Source organism: Lissotriton vulgaris, chromosome 5 (assembly GCF_964263255.1).
Source record: "Lissotriton vulgaris chromosome 5, aLisVul1.2, whole genome shotgun sequence".
NCBI classification, from domain to species: domain Eukaryota; kingdom Metazoa; phylum Chordata; class Amphibia; order Caudata; family Salamandridae; genus Lissotriton; species Lissotriton vulgaris.
The window spans coordinates 702367571-702390140 of record NC_141693.1 but is presented as its reverse complement, the minus strand read 5'-3'; the positions used below and the strand labels follow the sequence as shown (position 1 = coordinate 702390140).

Here is a 22570-nt window from a genome sequence, read left to right as displayed (position 1 = left end):
TCTTCATTGCTGGATTTTGCTCGGGAGAAAGTGTCACTCCTAGTCCTTGAAATGTCACTCATTATTACACTGAAATTCTGATAATGTCACACATAGCAATCTGAAACCTTGGCAGCTATGACCCTGACAGCCTAAATAAGGTAAGTGAAAATGAATTACAATTGAATTCTTATTCCTCTGTTCTATACAGCAGCAGTAGGAACTTAACTTAAGGGCGGCTGTCCGTTTAAGGTATCACTGGATATGGGTGACACTGACAGTTGGAAGGATCTCTAGTTTTGACCTGGGGGCCACAGGTGGGTCGATGGTGCTGCTTTTCAAAGGAGTCTCTAATGACTGCTGGACTGCAGTGCTGGCTGACAGCACATGAAGTTACTCAGAGGCAAGGGCGCGGGTCAGGCCTTTAATGAATGCATGTGGTGGATGAGAAAACATGAAACTGCCTGCACTGTGGGGAAAAATATGTAAATTGGATTTTTTTACGCTATGGACTTTCTTACAGCTCCATTATGGGGGGGGGGGGGACTAACCTAGTTAGTCAGTTTGCAAGTAACATCATAGTCTGTGCCATCACAGCCTGTGATGTCACAATGCATGACCTCACACGTGGCATCACAGTAAGTGACATCACATATCATGAGGGCATTTGAGCGCATTATGAGAATTAACAAATTAGATTTCGCTTTGGGGTTGTGCTAAAAAAAAGTGGCGCAATCCTGATGCCTCAACTAATTTTACAAATTTTCTAAAAGCCTGCCTCAAAGAAATTGGCAGCAAGGAGAAGCATGTTGGTAGATCTTTTATGCTTAATTGTTTGCAAAGTCTGCGTTTTCTAATATTTTTAGGGGGGAAGACATCTGCTGCAGAGGTGCCCAGTATATATCATGGAATAATAATTGGTGAGATAACCCAGGTGGTTAAAGTATTTCTTGGAGAGATTTCTGTTTTTTGTAGTCCCAGATCTGACTCGAAGTAGTATAGAAGGTTAATGTGCTTGCAAAGCACATCATGTAATATGCAAGTGATAGAATGTTTTTTAGGTAGCAAGGTATGTGGGTTACTGCTTTGAAAACAGATCCTTTCGTTACTTGCAGCTCATAAATAGTAAGCCTTTTACTATTGCACAGTGAGCCATTTAGGCTATGTGACTGCTGCACCTTTTAACCCTCACTGACTCATGCAATACATCTTGGACACTGATGTACACACTTGCATGAAAATAGTGCTATTTAAATTGTGTGTAAATACTGGGACAAACCAACACATATGACATTCTTACAGTTCATGCACTTACATAAAGGGACCTAATAAAGTCAAACGCATGCCTCTCTTAAGCACCTGTGAAGAGATAACAAGCTGTGTGCTTTTGTTTCCCTCTGTTGCATTTACATAGTGTAAGGTTCCAGGCCACTCCATCAAAAGGAGGCCTAATGGCCCCTTAACTCAACCTTCATCTCTGGCCCAGCTGGAGGTGAACATAAAAAAGCCCCCCTCGCTTCCAGCACGTTGCTGATGGTAATGAAAAGCAGACAATGTGCAGGTGCTGCTGAACGTGTCCAGGAGTCTGAAAATGACACCGGGACACGTTCAGCATATTTCTGTGTGGCCCAACTTCTTGGCAGGGTGGACTGCGTTCACACTGTGAAAATTGTGGGTGGACCCACACAGCACCTCCGCTCCGACCTTTGCTTTCACCTGCAGTGGAGTAGGGAGTGGCGTAACTTGAACCCTGCCAATCCACCCCGCTGCTCGCTGTCCTTTTTCCCCAGCCCCTCGTCCAAAGGCAGCAATCTGAGGGATAGCCCAGGGCGCCAAAAGCTCTAGCTACGCCCCTGCCCGTCGTCACCCGTGTGAGTTTATGAGACTAAATGAGGTGAGCAGTTATTATAATTGAGCTCACACGCAAATGCGCGTTAGGTGTGCCGTGTGGCATCAGGGGCGCGCATATCCATACTCAAGAAGACAGAGAAGATTACGAAGACAAAGCCAGGCCCGCCCACGCTCAGGACTGTCCAAACAGCCGAACTCCGAAGTAAGTCAGTCACCGGCGGGGCCTCCAGCCTCAGGCGGTGACACCCCATGGAAGGACAGACCGTGGCCATGGGGGGAGTAGTTGACGATCTTAAATGACTTTGGCAAACCAAGGGAATGAAGTCACAAAAGCTGCAAATGGATATATGCTTCCTTTGCAAATCAACAAGCCTTCTTCTTTCCATTCATTTTAAACAACCGTAGTGTGAGAAGTTGGCCTGATATGTAGTGTTTCCAATTCTGGAACCACTGGGTATCAGTCCAAACAAACCCCAAAGATGTCAGGTTGTAAGTCAACCTTGTAGACAAGCTATCCTAGTGGTAGCATGGACTAAGCAGCCTTAAAGGCTTAACTTAAGAGGTCGTGTTAAGCGAGCTGTTTTACCACATACAATCCTGTAATCAAATGAAAGGACACCACACAAGTATATATTATAAAAATATATGTATTTATTTCTAAATTACTCCCCAGTACTCTTTATGAGGAAAGGGGCACAAGCGTTAAATCAAAAGCACTGTTACACATATAAAGTTGCACGTTTATGGATGAGGGCGGGTGACCACTCAGACCATATATCAAAAAAGTGGTATAAGTAACACTTATCGAACAATGGTTAGGCCTAGGGCCTAGAGATTCGCTGGGAGCAGTCAGGACAAGCAATGAAGAAGTCGGGAGTAGCCCACAGGAGACGGGTGCAGCACGGAAAGTGCGGCGCGCACCAATGCACTGTCAATGGTGCGTAAAAGTCAGTTAAAGTGAATTAAAAGATACTTCCGCTGAACCTAGGAACACAAAACTTTAGACACAGACCCTAGAGGTGTGTACCAGTGTATAGACACCGGCGTTGCAAAGTTACCTCACCCACAGGCCGTGGGTGCACAGGGTCGAAGTGGCGTCGGGTTCTGTCACGCAGGTTCTTGGTGCTTGGAGCTGTTGCAGCTGCAGGCGCTGTGAAGCAGAAGTGTCCGGTGCGATCCAAGGGTGGATCGAAGTAGAAAAGTACCTGAAAGCAGAGGGGACAGAGTCTGGGTCACTCAGCAGTGACCAGGGTGGAACCAGGACGGAACCAGGCAATGTCGGGCGCAATCAGGCGGTTGTCGATAGGCTTCTCTCTGCTGTCACGTGGGCTCTGGGGCATCTGCGATGTCCAGGAGCAGGTCACGATCTGTCCCACGTAGGCTCTCGCCGTCAGCACCGTCGGCTTGAAGATTGTAGCAAACAGCACTTGGCAAAAGCAATCCACGCGGAACCGGGAGATTGCTTATCACTCGAACCAGGAGGGTCAGAGTGGGTGCTCCTTTTCACAGGAGCTGGTGCAGATCTGGAGCAACCAGAAAAGCAAGTCGGATTTCAAAGTTCGTCGGCACAGGGGGCCACAAGCCAGCTGGCAAGTGACCGGGCCAACGCGTCGAGCGCACACAAGCAGAAGGGCCCCACGCAGCACTCAGCGAGTGTGGAGGGGTGAGCTTTGGTGCAAGTGGAGCTCGGGGCTGGGGCTTCTCAAACCCCGGTGTACAGCTTCGAGGGTCACTCGTGGGCCGCACGGTCAGCGTCTCGTGGCCTTTTCAAGATGGCGTGCCCCATGCTTCCGGTCGCCTCCACGGGTCTCAGCTCTGCAGGGACTGTGGATCGGGCAGATAGAAGGCAGGCAAGCTTGATCTCGTCGATCTCTGTCGCTCGAGTTCCGGCGGGAACTGCAACAAAGCAAGGGTCGAGGGCTGGATGGTGCCTGTTTGCACAGGGTGGTCACTCCTTGACCACAAGGGAGATTCTTCAGTCTTCTCACGTCGTGTAGAAAGTCGAAGGGTCCAGATTTCGTTTCTTATGTTTCTTCAGGATGATCTGAGGTCCGTTGGGACTGCTCCCCCTCTTATTCGAATCTAGGGGGTTGGACATCCTGCTAGGTCCCCTCCTATGGGTGGGACCCAGGAAGGGGGTGGTTACACCCCTCTCCTTTGATCCTGGCCGCGCTGGGACAGGGGCTGGGAGGCCCCAGAACCGGTTTGGCCGGATCCTGCAAGGGGCAGCCTTGTGCTCCCCAGGCAGTGTCTGGTTTCATTGAAACCTCCCTACTCCAATCCACTATCTCCTGTCTGGGGTGGTTTGACACCGCCCTGTGACAGGAAACTCTTTGTCCAGGCCTCCTCTGCCGGGTTTCGGTCAGCAGCAGGAGGTCAGACCCGTGTCTGTGGCAGGGGCATCCATTTTGTGGATCTGAGGCTCATTTTTAAATCAACCGCGTTTCAGTAAAGTAACATGTCTTCTCCCTCTAGAAGGGTGGAATGCTACCCCCGTCGCCAGAACTGGCGAGGGGGTAGTATTCCAATTCGTATGACACCTTACACGACATGTTTTGATAAAGCCAAACCAAAGTTGCTATATAACCGCGAGGATTATAAGGCGCTTAAGAGTATATGGTATGGCGTTATCCCGGATCAGCTTAGGGAGTTGTTCCCGACAGCTGCAGACAGGCTCAGCTCATGCCAGAGCACCATCTCACATAAAACCACGCACTCTGCCTCCAGGATTGATGAGGCCTTCCATAGGAGTGGCTTACAGGCTATATATGTGTCCAGATATAGGTTTAGATATAGGTATACTATATCTAAGCAAGGGGTGATTACACCCACTTGCCCCAGCTGAGTGATCAGCCAGTTGTGTCAATTTAAGAACCAGCCAGGGGTGGCAAAAGCTATGCTTCAGCCCCTGGTAGGCCTTGGTGGCACCTATGCCCTGGGCACCTATAGTGCATGGTACAGGGGCTGACAAGGAGTCCATTTCCAATTGTGGTATGTACCTATAGCACATGTATTATGAATTTAGAGAGAGAACAGCAGGCTGGGGGTCTGATTAGCAGGCCCACAGCCTCAGTAAGTCGAAAACCAGTGAAGCAAAAAGCAAAAATTGGGGTGACCATAGGATAGCAGACCCTACTCTCCTACATAACCCCCCCCCAAACGCAGGGACATTAAACTTAACCTTGACCAGATAAGTCTTCATGTTCTAAGTGGAAGTACCTGGAGAGACCATCTGCATTACCATGGTCAGTCCCTGGGCGGTGCTCCACTGTAAAGTCCATCCCCTGTAGGGAAATGGACCACCTGAGCAGTTTGGGATTTTCACCCTTCATCTGATTTAGCCACAAGAGGGGCTTATGGTCTGTCTGAATTAGGAAGTGAGTACCAAACAAGTATGGCCTCAACTTCTTCAGGGCCCAAACCACAGCAAAGGCCTCCCTCTCAATAGCTGACCAACGTTTCTCCCTGGGGGTCAGCCTTCTGCTAATAAAAGCAATGGGCTGGTCTTGACCATCTTGATTAAGTTGTGAAAGCACAGCTCCCACCCCCAACTCAGAAGCATCTGTCTGTACAATGAACTGTTTGGAGTAGTCAGGACTCTTCAGGATAGGTGCAGAGCACATGGCCTTCTTCAGGTCATCAAATGCCTTTTGACAGCTAACTGTCCACTGAACCTTTTTGGGCATCTTCTTGGATGTCAAGTCATTCAATGGTGTCACAATGGACCCATAGTTCTTTACAAATTTTCTGTAATACCCAGTCAGGCCCAAGAAGGCTCTGACTTGTGTCTGGGTAGTTGGAGGAGCCCAGTCCTGTATGGTCTGGATCTTGCTCTCCAGTGGTTGAACTTGACCCCCACCTACTAGGTGGCCCAAGTACACAACCTTGCTCTGCCCTATCTGGCACTTAGTAGCCTTGATAGTCAGGCCTGCCTTTTGCAGGGCCTCCAGAACCTTCTTCAGGTGGATCAGGTGATCCTCCCAGGTGGAGCTAAAGACAGCAATATCATCTAGATATGCTGCGCAAAAGTCATCCAACCCAGCAAGGACTTGGTTCACCAACCTTTGGAAAGTGGCAGGTGCATTCTTCAAACCAAAGGGCATTACCACAAACTGATAATGTCCACTAGGGGTAGAGAATGCTGTTTTGGCTTTTGACTCTTCAGCTAGTCTGATTTGCCAGTAGCCAGCTGTCAAATCAAATGTGCTCAGAAACTTGGCAGAAGCCAATTTATCAATGAGCTCATCTGCTCTTGGAATGGGATGAGCATCTGTCCTAGTGACAGCATTGAGACCTCTGTAGTCCACACAAAACCTCATTTCTCTCTTCCCATCTTTGGTATGAGGTTTTGGCACAAGGACCACTGGGCTAGCCCATGGGCTCTCTGATGGCTCAATCACTCCAAGCTCCAACATCTTTTGCACCTCAGCCTTTATACAATCCCTGACATGGTCAGGTTGCCTGTAGATCTTATTCTTCACAGGCAGATTGTCACCAGTATCCACCTCATGGATGCACCAGTTAGTCTGACTGGGTGTGAGTGAAAACAATTGTCTGTGGGCCTGCAACACCTGTCTGCAGTCCACCTGTTGCTGCTCAGTGAGGCTGCCTGCCAAGGCTACTCCATCAACTGAACCATCATCAGGGTTCTGGGAAAGCAGGTCTGGGAGAGGGTCACTCTCTTCCTCCTGTTCCCCATCTGTGGCCATGAGGAGACTCATGTCCTCCCTGTCAACAAATGCTTTCAAACGATTGACATGGAGCACCCTGTGGGGGCTCCTAGGGGTGCCAAAGTCAACCAAGTAGGTGACTTCTCCCTTCTTTTCAATGATAGGGTAGGGTCCAGTCCATTGGTCCTGGAGAGCTGCTGGCCCCACTGGGTCCAACACCCACACCTTCTGCCCTGGCTGGTACTCAACCAGAACAGCCTTTTGGTCATGCCAGGCTTTCTGTAATTCCTGACTTGCCTCAAGGTTTTTGGATGCTCTCTCCATGTATTCAGCCATCCTGGAGCGGAGACCAAGTACATAGTCCACAATGTCTAGTTTAGGCTTTTTGAGAGGTAACTCCCATCCTTCCTTCACCAAACTCAATGGACCTCTTACAGGGTGGCCAAACAAAAGTTCAAAAGGGCTGTAGCCAACCCCCTTCTGTGGGACCTCTCTGTAAGCAAAGAGCAAGCAGGGTAAAAGGATGTCCCATTTCCGCCTAAGCTTCTCTGGTAAACCTTTTATCATTCCCTTTAGGGTCTTGTTGAACCTTTCCACAAGCCCATTGCACTGTGGATGGTAGGGTGTGGTAAACTTATAGTTTACTCCACACTCTTTCCACATTGCTTTCAAGTATCCAGACATGAAGTTGGTACCTCTGTCTGAAAGAACCTCCTTTGGAAAGCCCACTCTTGAGAAAACTGCAATGAGGGCTTTTGCCACCACAGGAGCTGTGGTGGTCCTCAGGGGAATTGCCTCTGGATACCTGGTGGCATGATCCACTACCACCAGTATAAATCTGTGCCCAGATGCTGTTGGAGGATCCATGGGACCCACAATCTCTATTCCAACTCTTTCAAAGGGTACCCCCACCACAGGTAGTGGTATCAGGGGGGCCTTTGTTGTGCCACCTGACTTACCACTGGCTTGGCAAGTGACACAGGAGCGACAAAACTCCTTGACATTTTCTGACATGTGAGGCCAGTGAAAGTGTGGAACAAGCCTGTCCCAAGTCTTATTCTGGCCTAAGTGTCCTGCAAGGGGAATATCATGGGCCAAGGTAAGAAGGAAGCCCCTAAACTTCAAAGGTATAACCAACCTCCTGGTTGTGCCAGGCTTGGGGTCTCTAGCCTCTGAATAAAGGAGTCCTTCATCCCAATACACTTTATGGGTACCTTGAGCATTCCCTGCAGCCTCAGCAGCAGCTTGCTGTCTGAGGGGTTCAAGTGAAGGGCAATCTAATTGGGCCTGCCCCAGGTCTGCCCTTGAGGGTCCCCCTGTCCCCAGAAACTCAACCTGATCAGGTTCAAGCTCCTCTGAGACAGTCTCCTCTTGGACTGCAGAATCAGTTTCCTGTGAAACCTGATCCTCAACCTGGGGCAAGTGGGAAGGCACAGCCTTAACCCTCTTGCTCCTTCTCTTGGGTTGTGGTTGGTCTATTGTTTCAAGATCCACCACTGGTTCAGGAAGGCACTTCTTAGCCTGAGACCTTGTCACTGCAAGGACATGAGCTGAAATCCCTAGCATTTCTGCATGAGTCCTGTACTCCACTTCTGACCAAACTGAGCTTTCAAGATCATTGCCTAACAGACAGTCTACTGGGAGGTCTGCACTCACAACAACTTTCTTTAGGCCATCTACCCCTCCCCAGGAGAAGTTCACAACAGCCACACTATGGGAAGTAGTGGAGTTGCTTGCATTGGTCACTAGGTAACTTTCACCTAGTACAATTTGTCCAGGGTCCACAAAGCCAGGTGCCACCATTGTGACACTGGCACAAGTGTCCCGGTAGGCCTGAGCCAGTTTCTCATTAATTAAGGGAGTCTGCCTATATTTGCCCAGGTTACTGGGGCTTACTGCAGTGGGCAAAGATATGTCCACATCATATAGGAGAACTGCCTGTGTGGGGATTCTGACTAGGCCAGATTCCACCTCAGTACCCAGGGTCAACCCTACTAAACCCTTTGGCTGTGTACCACCACTGCTGACTGTACTAGGGGGTGCAGTTGCTTTAGGAGCTGCAGTGGTGGGGACTGGATTTTTCTTAGTGCATTCACTGCCCCAGTGTGAAACTGATTTGCAGGTATTACACCAAGGTTTCTTTGGGCCATCATTCTTCTTTTTCTTGTTTCCATTTTGGGAACCCCCCTCCTTATTGCTAGTTTGGGGGCCTGAAGACTTCTGGTCCTTTTCTTTATCTTTCTGATTCCCACCCTTCTGGTCTGTTTTCTTCTGGTCACCTTGGTTCTGGTTTTTCTGCTTAATCCTTGTTCTGACCCATTTGTCTGCCTTCTTTCCCAATTCTTGGGGAGAGGTCAAATCAGAGTCAACAAGGTATTGATGCAACAGCTGGTTCTGACAGTTATTAAGGATCTGTTCTCTCATCATAAGATTGTACAATCCTGTATAGTCTGAAACTTTACTTCCCTGCAGCCAACCCTCCAGAGCCTTAGTGGCACAATCTACAAAATCAGTCCAGTCCTGAGTCTGTGCTTTTTGGGTGTCTCTGAACAACAACCTGTATTGCTCGGTGGTTAGGCCAAACCCTTCAATAAGAGCACTCTTCAGAACAGAGTAGTTTTTGGCATCCTCAGGTCTAACAGTGAGGAGCCTGTCCCTCCCTTTCTCAGAAAAGGAGTACCATAAAATTGCTGCCCACTGATCCTCAGGGACCTGCTGTACCATGCAGGCCCTCTCAAGAGCAGTCATCCATTTGTGGATATCATCCCCTTCCTTGTAGGGGGGCACAATTTTTGTCAGGTTTCTATTGTCATAGGCCCTGTCTTTTTCTTTAGGAACTTTGCTGCCACCAGTGGCATCTAAGCCACACAATTTTCTCTCTCTTGCTAAAGCAAGTTTAGCTTGAGCCAAGGCTACCTCTTCCCTTTCTATTTGGAGTTGGACAGCCCTCATCCTGGCCCTATGCTCTTTTCTCTGGGAGGAAGTCATTCCTCTTTGAGATTCTCTTGAGGCACTAGAAAGGTGAGAGTCCCTTGACGGAGATCTCTCCCTTCTATTACCTGGGAGAATTTGGTTATGAGATCTGGAGTGGTGCTGGCCCTCTCCATTCCCATGTAGGTCCAAGTTGGCCTGGTTAAGCCTGGCAACCTGTACCTGGTTTCCCACCTGATCCTGATCTTCAGGCTCTTCTACATCAGAGCCTTCCTCTTCTTCTTCCTCCTCCACTACATCATCTTGAAGATCCTCATTCTCAGGGGAGTTTATCCCTTCCTCTGTTTCTAAGGGAGTCTGACTCACCTTATCTAGGTCATCCTTTTCTAGGAGAGCTACTAGGGAAGGAATGGTAGGGCCTCTGCCCTTTTTTAGCCCCCTGGCTGTGCACAAGGCACTCAGGTCTTTGTGGCTAAGGTTGTCATATCTGGATGTTGTCCCTATAGGATCAACTATTACAGGAGCAGAGCCTGAAGCTCTACCTGTATCAGACATGACTGCTAGTGAGGTGTAAGTGGTGCACTTACCTACACTAAGTGGTTTCCTACTGTACCTTGCTAGTGAGTTGTAGTCAGGGTGTGCTAATCCCTTTAATCTACAACTACTAAGTTCAGTAGAACTTAATATGCTAAGCTTTTGATTTATATGTACCTAGAGGTACTTGATGTGATCTTTCAATTTGATAAAGATTGCAATGGTAAAACAAACAGCAAGCTCAAATCCGCACCGCTGCACACCAATGTGAGAAGTTGGCCTGATATGTAGTGTTTCCAATTCTGGAACAACTGGGTATCAGTCCAAACAAACCCCAAAGATGTCAGGTTGTAAGTCAACCTTGTAGACAAGCTATCCTAGTGGTAGCATGGACTAAGCAGCCTTAAAGGCTTAACTTAAGAGGTCGTGTTAAGCGAGCTGTTTTACCACATACAATCCTGTAATCAAATGAAAGGACACCACACAAGTATATATTATAAAAATATATGTATTTATTTCTAAATTACTCCCCAGTACTCTTTATGAGGAAAGGGGCACAAGCGTTAAATCAAAAGCACTGTTACACATATAAAGTTGCACGTTTATGGATGAGGGCGGGTGACCACTCAGACCATATATCAAAAAAGTGGTATAAGTAACACTTATCGAACAATGGTTAGGCCTAGGGCCTAGAGATTCGCTGGGAGCAGTCAGGACAAGCAATGAAGAAGTCGGGAGTAGCCCACAGGAGACGGGTGCAGCACGGAAAGTGCGGCGCGCACCAATGCACTGTCAATGGTGCGTAAAAGTCAGTTAAAGTGAATTAAAAGATACTTCCGCTGAACCTAGGAACACAAAACTTTAGACACAGACCCTAGAGGTGTGTACCAGTGTATAGACACCGGCGTTGCAAAGTTACCTCACCCACAGGCCGTGGGTGCACAGGGTCGAAGTGGCGTCGGGTTCTGTCACGCAGGTTCTTGGTGCTTGGAGCTGTTGCAGCTGCAGGCGCTGTGAAGCAGAAGTGTCCGGTGCGATCCAAGGGTGGATCGAAGTAGAAAAGTACCTGAAAGCAGAGGGGACAGAGTCTGGGTCACTCAGCAGTGACCAGGGTGGAACCAGGACGGAACCAGGCAATGTCGGGCGCAATCAGGCGGTTGTCGATAGGCTTCTCTCTGCTGTCACGTGGGCTCTGGGGCATCTGCGACGTCCAGGAGCAGGTCACGATCTGTCCCACGTAGGCTCTCGCCGTCAGCACCGTCGGCTTGAAGATTGTAGCAAACAGCACTTGGCAAAAGCAATCCACGCGGAACCGGGAGATTGCTTATCACTCGAACCAGGAGGGTCAGAGTGGGTGCTCCTTTTCACAGGAGCTGGTGCAGATCTGGAGCAACCAGAAAAGCAAGTCGGATTTCAAAGTTCGTCGGCACAGGGGGCCACAAGCCAGCTGGCAAGTGACCGGGCCAACGCGTCGAGCGCACACAAGCAGAAGGGCCCCACGCAGCACTCAGCGAGCGTGGAGGGGTGAGCTTTGGTGCAAGTGGAGCTCGGGGCTGGGGCTTCTCAAACCCCGGTGTACAGCTTCGAGGGTCACTCGTGGGCCGCACGGTCAGCGTCTCGTGGCCTTTTCAAGATGGCGTGCCCCACGCTTCCGGTCGCCTCCACGGGTCTCAGCTCTGCAGGGACTGTGGATCGGGCAGATAGAAGGCAGGCAAGCTTGATCTCGTCGATCTCTGTCGCTCGAGTTCCGGCGGGAACTGCAACAAAGCAAGGGTCGAGGGCTGGATGGTGCCTGTTTGCACAGGGTGGTCACTCCTTGACCACAAGGGAGATTCTTCAGTCTTCTCACGTCGTGTAGAAAGTCGAAGGGTCCAGATTTCGTTTCTTATGTTTCTTCAGGATGATCTGAGGTCCGTTGGGACTGCTCCCCCTCTTATTCGAATCTAGGGGGTTGGACATCCTGCTAGGTCCCCTCCTATGGGTGGGACCCAGGAAGGGGGTGGTTACACCCCTCTCCTTTGATCCTGGCCGCGCTGGGACAGGGGCTGGGAGGCCCCAGAACCGGTTTGGCCGGATCCTGCAAGGGGCAGCCTTGTGCTCCCCAGGCAGTGTCTGGTTTCATTGAAACCTCCCTACTCCAATCCACTATCTCCTGTCTGGGGTGGTTTGACACCGCCCTGTGACAGGAAACTCTTTGTCCAGGCCTCCTCTGCCGGGTTTCGGTCAGCAGCAGGAGGTCAGACCCGTGTCTGTGGCAGGGGCATCCATTTTGTGGATCTGAGGCTCATTTTTAAATCAACCGCGTTTCAGTAAAGTAACATGTCTTCTCCCTCTAGAAGGGTGGAATGCTACCCCCGTCGCCAGAACTGGCGAGGGGGTAGTATTCCAATTCGTATGACACCTTACACGACATGTTTTGATAAAGCCAAACCAAAGTTGCTATATAACCGCGAGGATTATAAGGCGCTTAAGAGTATATGGTATGGCGTTATCCTGGATCAGCTTAGGGAGTTGTTCCCGACAGCTGCAGACAGGCTCAGCTCATGCCAGAGCACCATCTCACATAAAACCACGCACTCTGCCTCCAGGATTGATGAGGCCTTCCATAGGAGTGGCTTACAGGCTATATATGTGTCCAGATATAGGTTTAGATATAGGTATACTATATCTAAGCAAGGGGTGATTACACCCACTTGCCCCAGCTGAGTGATCAGCCAGTTGTGTCAATTTAAGAACCAGCCAGGGGTGGCAAAAGCTATGCTTCAGCCCCTGGTAGGCCTTGGTGGCACCTATGCCCTGGGCACCTATAGTGCATGGTACAGGGGCTGACAAGGAGTCCATTTCCAATTGTGGTATGTACCTATAGCACATGTATTATGAATTTAGAGAGAGAACAGCAGGCTGGGGGTCTGATTAGCAGGCCCACAGCCTCAGTAAGTCGAAAACCAGTGAAGCAAAAAGCAAAAATTGGGGTGACCATAGGATAGCAGACCCTACTCTCCTACACGTAGGCACTCGGACTTTAATGTGCCTATTAAGGCATGCAAACACAGACATGCACACGTTCTCACAGATGGAGTCGTGTCTCTGTGGTACCTGTCTCTTCCTGTGTTCCTTTTTACCATCTGTGATTTCCAAGTGTTACCTCCCCACCCCAAGCAAATACAAGGCTTTTAAGAGGTCGTGATTGAGCCAAGGGTCACGCCTGTGTGATGTCTGTTCGGGTGAAAGGATGTCACGTCTTCTGATGTCCATGATAGATCCTGGTGAATCTCGTCTTTGTTTTTTACCGTGTTGATTTATTAGCATACAGTATCCACGAGAAGGCTTTGATAGTATTTTCTAAAAATAGTTCATACATTTGCTGCAGATTCTTTTTATTATGATTGTATTCTTTTATATATTATATTGATGCGTGGGTTCAGTTATCAGGTCTGCAACAACAAATAATTTGTAATATACACTTATGAAGAACATAACACTTACACGTGAATATCTCTATAGTGTACCCAGCAGCATTACATGTGGTTGCAATCCAAAGAGAGGGAGACAGAGAGGGAGGGAGAGAGAGAGAGAGACAGGGAGGGAGAGAGAGAGAGAGACAGGGAGGGAGAGAGAGAGAGAGACAGAGAGGGAGGGAGGGAGAGAGAGAGAGAGAGAGAGACAGAGAGGGAGGGACAGAGAGAGACAGGGAGGGAGAGAGAGAGACAGGGAGGGAGAGAGAGAGACAGGGAGGGAGAGAGGGAAAGAGAGAGACAGAGAGGGAGGGAGAGAGAGAGAGAGAGAGAGAGAGAGACAGGGAGAGAGAGAGAGAGACAGGGAGAGAGAGAGGGAGACAGGGAGCGAGAGAGAGACAGAGGGAGGGAGAGACAGACAGAGAGGGAGGGAGAGAGAGAGAGGGAGGGAGAGAGACAGAGAGGGAGAGAGACGGAGGGAGAGATGGAGAGAGAGAGAGACAGGGAGAGATAGAGAGGGAGGAAGAGAGAGAGAGAGAGACAGAGACAATATAGAGGCATTTCCTTTAAATGTTGGAGGTTTCAAAGCAAAATATGCTAGATTTCTGGGTGGTAGGGCAAAGTGGTACATGGTGGGCCGCGCCGCCGCGGGGGGGGGGGCATAGTGGGCCGCGCCGCGGGGGGCCCCCTCCATGTGCTTGGCAGGGGGGCCCCCTCAAGTTTCGTTACGCCTGGCGACTCCGAATTCTTTTGGACCGCCGCCGCTGTCCAGGCGCTACTGCCAGTTGAGATGACGAGCCAAAGCCATCTTTTCCAGCCCTATAGAGTTCGAGCCAGCTACAGACGTCTTCCGGGGAATCAAAGAACTGAGTTTGTCATCAACGATTATGCGGAGCCTTGCAGGAAACAGGAGCGAGTATTGGATGCCCTCGCTCCGGAGCTCGCGCTTGACCGCCAGTAAAGAGAACCGCCTGCGCTGGGTCTCATATGTGTAGTCCGGGAAAATATTCACTTGGCTATTCTCCACCTTGTAGGGGCCATTATGTCTGGCGGCATTAAGGATGAGGTCTCTGTCCCAAAAGTGCAGCAAACGTGCCACCACCGGTCGCGGGGCACGGCCCTGCTGCGGCGGCCTCGCTGGGACTCTGTGTGCTCGCTCCAGGGTGTAGAAAGAGGACAGGCCCTCCGGGGCCACTGTGTTCTGCAGCCAGGCTTCCAAGTAGGCCACCATGTCGCCATCTTCAATCTTTTCCGGCAGGCCCACCACTCGAATGTTATTTCGCCTATTACGTCCCTCCGCATCCTCCGCTCGCCGCTCCATGGCCTCAATCCGGGATAGGGCATCCTTCACCGTCGCGGCCAGGGTCCTCTGTGCTGGCTCCAAGGTCTTTACTGAGCACTCCACTTCCTTGACTCTATCCGAGAGCTTGCCATGGTCCGCTCTAAGGAGGCCCAGACTCGTCGCAACCTGGGCAATGTCCTGCTGGAGGGCCGAGCGCGTGGTCGCGATCGCCTCCAGGACCGGGTCAAATTGTTGTTGCAATGGAGCGCCACCAGAGCTCTCCGGGTCCCCACGATCATCTTTGTCCGGCGCCTCCGAATCTGAGGCGGCTGGGGTGGTCCCCTTGGGTCCTCTCGGTTTTCCCATGGCGCAGGAGTCCCACGGTGGAGAGTCAGACAGAGGCACCACCGAGTGCGGGCGTCGACTATGTCCCTCTCGGCAGGTCGTCTTTGGGCCGAGGGCCGACGATCTCCGTCTCCAGGGCCTGTTGGTCCTCCACAACCTCGGGCCGCTCCACCACCGCGTCGTCGGAGGGCACTGAGGAGGAGGCGGGGACAATCGGCGCCAGGTCGGGCAAGTCCGTTTGGCCGATGAGGATCTGGAACGAGGGTCACCAACACCACCGGAGACTTTGTGGCGCCAAGGCGCCGTGCTGCCCATGGAAGTTAGTCACTTGGCGGGGTGCGGACGGGTGCGGCACAGGGGGTCGGCACCACAGACAGGGCCGCCAGGCGTCCGTGATTCGAGATCCACGATGGTGTGGTCCTCCGACCATCCAGGAGCGGTCACCGCGCTCAAATTCCGATCAAAGCGACACCCAGACCATCACATCACAGGGAGATAGGAGGTGGAGGGTGCGCCGTGGCCAACGACGCTCCTCCAGATTGAGGGTCCCGGCCAAGGAGACGAAGAGGTCCGGGCGCCATCTTGGGTCACACTCCGCGGGTCCCCAAACTTCGATTTTCCGTCGGGTCAACCCGTTTTCGAGTTTCACCGGGTGCCTCGGCAGGTCCCAATCGGTCCGATCATCGGTTTGTGGGGGCTAGGGTGCCCCGCGGACTCCGATCTGCAGGATAATCGCGGGCTCAGTCCCGGAGCCGAGCTCTCAGGCGACCATCGCCATCGGCATCCAAGCCACGCCCCCTTAGTCTCATTACTCATGAGGGAAGTACCTGCCTTTTGAGTATTAAACCCGTATCCACCATAACAGCCATCTTATAATGTGAGATTGAAGATATTTCTATTTTATTTTTCCCACTGCTCTCCACCCAGTGCAAACTTCCAGCCCCCCCCCCCTCAGCCCCTGTGACCCCCCTCACTTTGGGAAACCCTCCCTTCTATTAGGCTGACGCCTATTCGATCTTTGTCCCATGGGTCTTGAGAAAATGAATATCATGACGATCAATCACAGATCCCACTAACAGGGCACCCCCTTACTTCCACCTTCCATCTTTCACCCTCTCCCATCCCATGCTTAAACCCCTCCTTTATTTTTTTCTATAAGCAAATCGACATCTTCAACTGAGCGAAACATATACATGTGATTGTTCCACATGACACGCAAAGATGCTGGAAACTTCAGTTGAGCCTTAGCCCCCAGTTTGTTCAAGGCCTCCATTCTTTTGCCCAGTTCCCATTGTTTTGTTGCAGTAATATGTGAGACATCCGATCTAATAAAAAAGGAGAAAAAACTGGAAGAAGATGTTGATGATACACTGCCCTCCTTTAAGGCCGAAGTAAGAATTGCTTCCTTGACAGTATACTTTAGAAAATTAATTAAAATTTTCCTTGGCATTTGCTTGGCCAGATTTCTTTTAAATGGATCTCAATGCACTCGTATTTCCTGGGCGAGATCTAAATTGGGAGAGTTTTTTAACACAGTCCCTTTAACAGAGAGATCACAAACCCTCTGATATCCACACCTTCGATTGCTTCCGGAACATTAATAAGTCTCAAGTTATTCTTCCTATTGTGGTATTCAACCTTCAGTTCTTTGTTCTGATTTGCTAATTTTGCCGTCCCCGTTGTTGATTTATTGAGTGCCTCCTTAATATTCGGTAACTCCTCTTCTAATACTTCCGTTCTCAGAGAGACCTCCTCCAACTTTTGGGCTAACACCACACAGGAGGCATGGATCGCAGATTGGTTAGTCTCAGAGACTGTGAACCTATTTCTCATTTCATCCTTTAAAGATAATAAAATATCTGCCAAAGAACCAGAGGAACCAACTGGTCCTGAAGTGCCTGACATAATTGCAGGATTAACAATCACCGAGAGTGAAACTTGTTGACCTTCATAAGCCTCACTTGCCTCAAAAACAGTAAACCTATTTGAGAGACCGACGGCAGGGTGTATGACAGAATTAGAATTAGAAACTCCTGATGCACCAGTACTCTCAACGCCCATTACTGGATCTCCCAGAACAACCGAAAGGCTAGAGAGGTCCGGCGATTGCATGTCTACTCGCGGAAGATCTGAACTATCGAGAAAACTGCGTTGAGCAGGATCAAATATAATGGCAGACTGCAGCCTACCGGAGGTTTCCTTGTCTGGAGCCAAAATCGTAGAGGAGGACGTATACAAGACCTTATAGAACGATTTTAGAGAAGGTGTTATCTTCACTTTTGAAGTCACTATTTTCTTACCCCTACCCCTGCCCTTCCCTCTTCCTTTAGGCTCAACGGCAGAGTCAATTTTAGTTCCTTTGAGCTTAGCTTGTTTATCCGATACTCGCACTTCGACTACTGGTGGAGAAATACTAGGGGGAAGAGATGTCTGAGGGATATCAATAATACCATGAACCCGGGCTGCCCCAGCACGCAGCGTATATCTGCAGGCTTTCGAAGGTGGGAAATCAAAGTGATGCTGCTCGTTTGCCTCACTTGTTTTCATGTAGAGAAAAATCTCTGCGACTCTGCTGAAAGCTTGGTTGGGCAGAACAAGAGGAATAACTTGATAGGCCTCACAGGGACCAATAACATTAAAGTCCCTCAAAAGTCCAAAGAAGCTCTTACCTCTTGCTGTGTATGAGCCACCAAATACTTGCTGCAAGGCCCAGGCTCCAAACATCCTACCTGCACGTTTGATCCCCCCGACAGGGCGCCTCCGACTCCACTGCCATTACGGGGATTCAAACTGGAATAATCCCCAGTGCTGACTCTACCACCAGTGACACAGACCTGGAAGCAGGCAACGCTGCTGCGCCTTCACTCCCGAGCCGCGCCTTCCCACCCCGACACCTGAAGCACCGGCAGAGTCCCACATAGCTCCGGGGCCATACCCGTTCAATATAGGAAAAAGTAACCCACTGGAAAAGAACAGGCACCTCAGGAGCAGGAACAGGAGAAGGTAAGAAGCAGTGCTAATTTAGTTACATTCGGGGGAGACCGGGGAAGTCCGGGGGGTCCCTGCTTGAGGACAAATGGAACCCATAGGAGCAGGAGCCGCGACCATTTAGCTTAAGGCCGCCATGTTTCTCCAGGATGTTTATTCGGTTAGGGATTAGGTAACCAGAAGTAGGGGGCTAATTTTATTTTCTTCCCTATTCTTTTCACCACCCACCCTAGTTGAATACACCACATTTAGCCCTGGCTTAGACAGGAGAAGTTCTCAGTATGCGAGCCAGGATAGTGATCTAGATAATGTAATCTATTTGGTAATGGTGTGGTTAAGTCATTCAAGGAGATGAAAAAGAAGTATGCAGTGATGGAAGCAGAGCACTTCTGATATTTGTAAGTGCACCGCTGAGTGAGTTAGCCCACAGTTTAAGGGAGGGGTTATGAGGGAACAAACTAGCTTTGGGAAATACCTTCAAATTCTGTCTCCACTGAGATAGCTGGTATCAAAACTCTACAGCTTCCTGAACTGGCAGTCCCCAACTGTTAAGTACCAGTTTCAGTGGGAGACAGAACTAGGCATCTCCACAGATGCATAACAGGGGTCCGCCATTTTACACTGGTGACCAACTTCACTAGGCATGCCCAGGGGGAGATAGGCTATATATAAAATTCTATATAGATAACACTACACACCAGCTAGGTGGAGAGTTGGAGAACTGTATTGGTACATTGTAAAGTATGCTACTGCACAAGTGATTTGTAAATGTTTGATCATTCTAAAAATAGACTGAAATACATACTAATGCTTTGCAAGATCATTACTCACATATCACATACTTTTTAGGCTATCCAACAATCAGGCTCCACATTTTGTGTACCAGAATGCATGTTTAATAAAGTGGCACAAAGCTAGGCTCCACCGAATGCATTCTACTACATCCAAGAACTACTGGAGGTGATGCAGACGGATGGGTATGGGTACCACAAAGCACATTGTATGGAGCTTCCCGAAGTTGACAGGTTTTTGAGTGGCTGTCTTTAGGCTGTTTCTCCAGATAATAATATTACCAGAAGAACAACGCTAGTAGCTCATCTTGTTAGGAAGACTGGCATAGAATACCTACCAATTTACATTCAGTTAGGGGTAACAACCATATCTCATTTATTGCCGGCGCCAAAAAGCTGGTCCTGTCTTTATGAAAAACAGACAGGACCCAACAGTGGAGCTATGGGTACAAAAGCTTTAGGCTTTCCTACGTAACGAGAAGCCGGCTTTTAAAGCACTGAGCCTTGAGTGTACCTTTAGCAGAGTATGGGGCCTGGTACTTACTGGATGTATGACGTTACAACGCATACTTTTAATTCGCATACCTTTACAATGCATTTTTTACACCGCAACATCCATTACAACGCATTCCATTACAACGCATGCCATTACAACGAATTCTTTGAAACTACCTTTACAACGCATTCCACTACAACGCATACTACATTTACAATGCATACCATTTCTACGCATACCATTACATTGCATGTATGGTAAGTATTGGATAGTGTAGGGGTAAAAATTACTATTCTAACTCAAGGGGGTGCAACAGTAGGGTAAGTATTGGATAGTGTAGGGGTAAAAATTCCTATGCTAACTCCAGGGGGTGCAACAGTAGGGTAAGTGTTGGATAATGTAGGTATGCGTTGTAATGGAATGCATTGTAATGACTGCGTTGTAATGACATGCGTTGTAGTGGTATGCGTTGTAGTGACATTCGTTGTAATGGTTGCGTTGTAATGGCATGTGTTGTAAAAGTTGCGTTGTAAGTGTTGTTTCCTGTACTTACAACCTCAATGGGGACTGTAGAGGATTAATGTGTCAATGTGTTCCAAATGACTGAGAGTTCTGGGGCTGTAAAAGAATTATAAATACACTTTTGAGGAACCAGGAAATAGGGAGCACCAGGTGAAGGACATGACAGGGAAAGGAAATGAATAACACCTGGATATACGTGCAAGTACAGAAGTGGTAAGAACAGGGTATGGAAAGGTTTGGGGGATTGTTTTGAGTAATGAAGGTTCACAAGTGGTTGTGCCTGTACTACGCTGTTATATGTTATAAAACCCTATAAGAAATTATTGAAACTAAACTATTAGTTTCTCCGGATCATAAGCTCTGCTGCAAGACGACCACGGAACACTTTCTTTCTTACATGTAAATTTGAGAAATATTCCGACGTTTTCAGGCTGTGAAACTAGGCTTGGCCCTTTTACGTTTTGATTAGTGATACAATAGAGGGCTTCAAGATTGCTCTGAATCAACAAAACTGTTTAAGTTCGTTTTTGTAGTCTGCTTATGTCCTCTTATTGCATTATACAAACGTCTGTATGTACTCTTCTACCAAGCTGCCCCATGTCCCTGCCATTAGAAATACCTTGTCCACCAGCTCTTCTCATATTCTTTTATCTACAGGCAGTTCCTCCTATGTCCCCTCTCCTCAACCCCTCCCCATCCCCACCCAGTATCATCATGTGATATTAAGTATTTTCCCACCAGCAGTCTTTCTCCTCTCTGTCTTCCTCCTTTACCCCTGTTCCTTAGGTTTAGTCGGCTACCAGAAATGCCCAGGTCTGCCATCCTCATCTTTACTTTCTTGTCATCTCACATGTGATCTTCTGTCTGTATATTCCATTTCTTTACCCACCCGTCATTTTGTTCCAGCCTCTAGTTCCATCCTCCTTGCCAATAAACAGTGACTCCTGGTTTTACTGGCCACCTGCCCGCCACCTGTCTTGTTGGGCTCTATTTTCATACTTCTCTACCCCTAGGCTCACCTGCCGCCTGCATCTTCACTCCCAGCCCTGCCAATGCCCTCTGGTGCCGGTGGCACTCGACCTCTAGCCTATCCCACAACAGGCCTGACACACGGATCTGCTTTTCAGGAGGTTTCTCCATGCCCATCCTCCAACTGAATGGAACCAAGCAATAGATCTTCAGAACGTCTCCAGGACTCACATCTGGTCAGCTTGTTACAGACTTGGAATCAGCCATTGTCGCCTTACAAACACTTCCAGAATCTAAACTGCAAGCCATGGCTGTACTGCTACACTCTTGAGCCTGCATTTTTCATTGGAACAAGAACTTCTCCTTTAGTTCAATGGGAACAGCTGTTATGATATTGCTTTTATGTAAAATCTGTAGCAGTAGACAAAACCTGGACTCATGAAATAAAAATGATGAAGAGGAGCTAATATTCATATTAAGCTAGTTTTGGAAACAGGAAGTGGGTGCTATGAGGTTAACTGTCTACTTTATTTGCCAATGTTTACTAAATACCTGTTGTTTTGTAAATTATTAAAGAAATTGTGTTAATTGTATTCAGATGGTAACAGCCTAAAGTAGAGCACATTTTAATCCAAAAGGTAGAAAAATGCTGCATCTCTCTGTTAGATCTATTAACATCTTTAGGATTACCTTTGAGGTTTCTAAATGTGCCAAATGCCAACTGCAGCAGCAATCATGTTTAAAGGCATTTGTGTGCCTAATGGAAAACTTATCTAGAAGTGACAGACAATACCACTGAAAACAGTACCAGATACAAGGACCAGAGCTACGTCAAGGATAAAATGGCAATCCACAATCATGTGGCGGGAAACAAACATCGGCATAGCTAATGGGTCTCGCCTATGATATGTACTGGCTCTGCCGATGCATTCTGTTCATGCTGTTCACAGTACCGCATGAATTTACGAATCCAAAAGGGATCAGTAAATTAGCAATAATAAAGTAATAGTACGAAAGCACTATGTTTTTTGGCATAAAAACATTTTAAAACTCAATGAAAATATAAGGCTGTGAGGATAGGCTGTGCTCCATGGGTGGTGCAAGCATTTGATGAACAAGGCAAGCCATTTATTGAGAAGCAAGACAGTTAGAGTGATTTTAAAGTCAACCAACGCTAAGAAATTAGTGGGTTTTATCCCCTCTGTAAGTTCTTAGTAATCTGACAATAGGTCTTTTTAAAAAGTTGCCCCAGTTCGTTACATATCTTTGGCAGGAGACATAAAGTCCAGTATAGCCATTCCCTTCTATGGGCAAGCTTGTACTTCATTGAATATAGGAATTGCTCTTATGTGTACATTACTTATCTTGTTTCTCAAAAGCATTACCAAAGAGAGCCCAGTGGGCTCTAAATCCAATCTTGTCACCTTTCTTTTTTTTTTTTGGTGTAGATTGGGCCAAAATGGAAAGATGTTGTGACCAAATGCATCAAGGGACATTATCAACCTTTGCTGCTTCTTTATGCTGACCCTCGGGGTACACCTGTGTCAATGCTAGATGCCTCCTCTCAGTTGGATTTACGGCGGTACAGCAGAACATGCTATGACAGTGAAGATTCAGGTAATACTGTTTCCATTCTTTTACTGCTACGTCCCATGCATCCCTATGATTTTAAAATTGATATATGACCCAAGAAATTAGATGAGCAGTTGCTGTGGACAGGCTAGTTTGAGACTTAGGATTTTATTTAGAGTATGGTG

At 48.5% G+C, this 22570-nt stretch overlaps 1 protein-coding gene across 2 annotated transcripts in view; it reads left to right on the top strand.

The window, feature by feature from the left end:
- USP54 (ubiquitin specific peptidase 54) overlaps positions 1 to 22570 on the top strand; it is a 1809222-nt gene that overhangs the window by 812933 nt on the left and 973719 nt on the right. For both annotated transcript variants that reach the window (XM_086922134.1, XM_086922133.1), the window contains exon 10: positions 22262 to 22430. In XM_086922134.1, coding sequence (XP_086778260.1) covers positions 22262 to 22430 — 169 coding nt within the window. The remainder of the gene's footprint in view (positions 1 to 22261; positions 22431 to 22570) is intronic.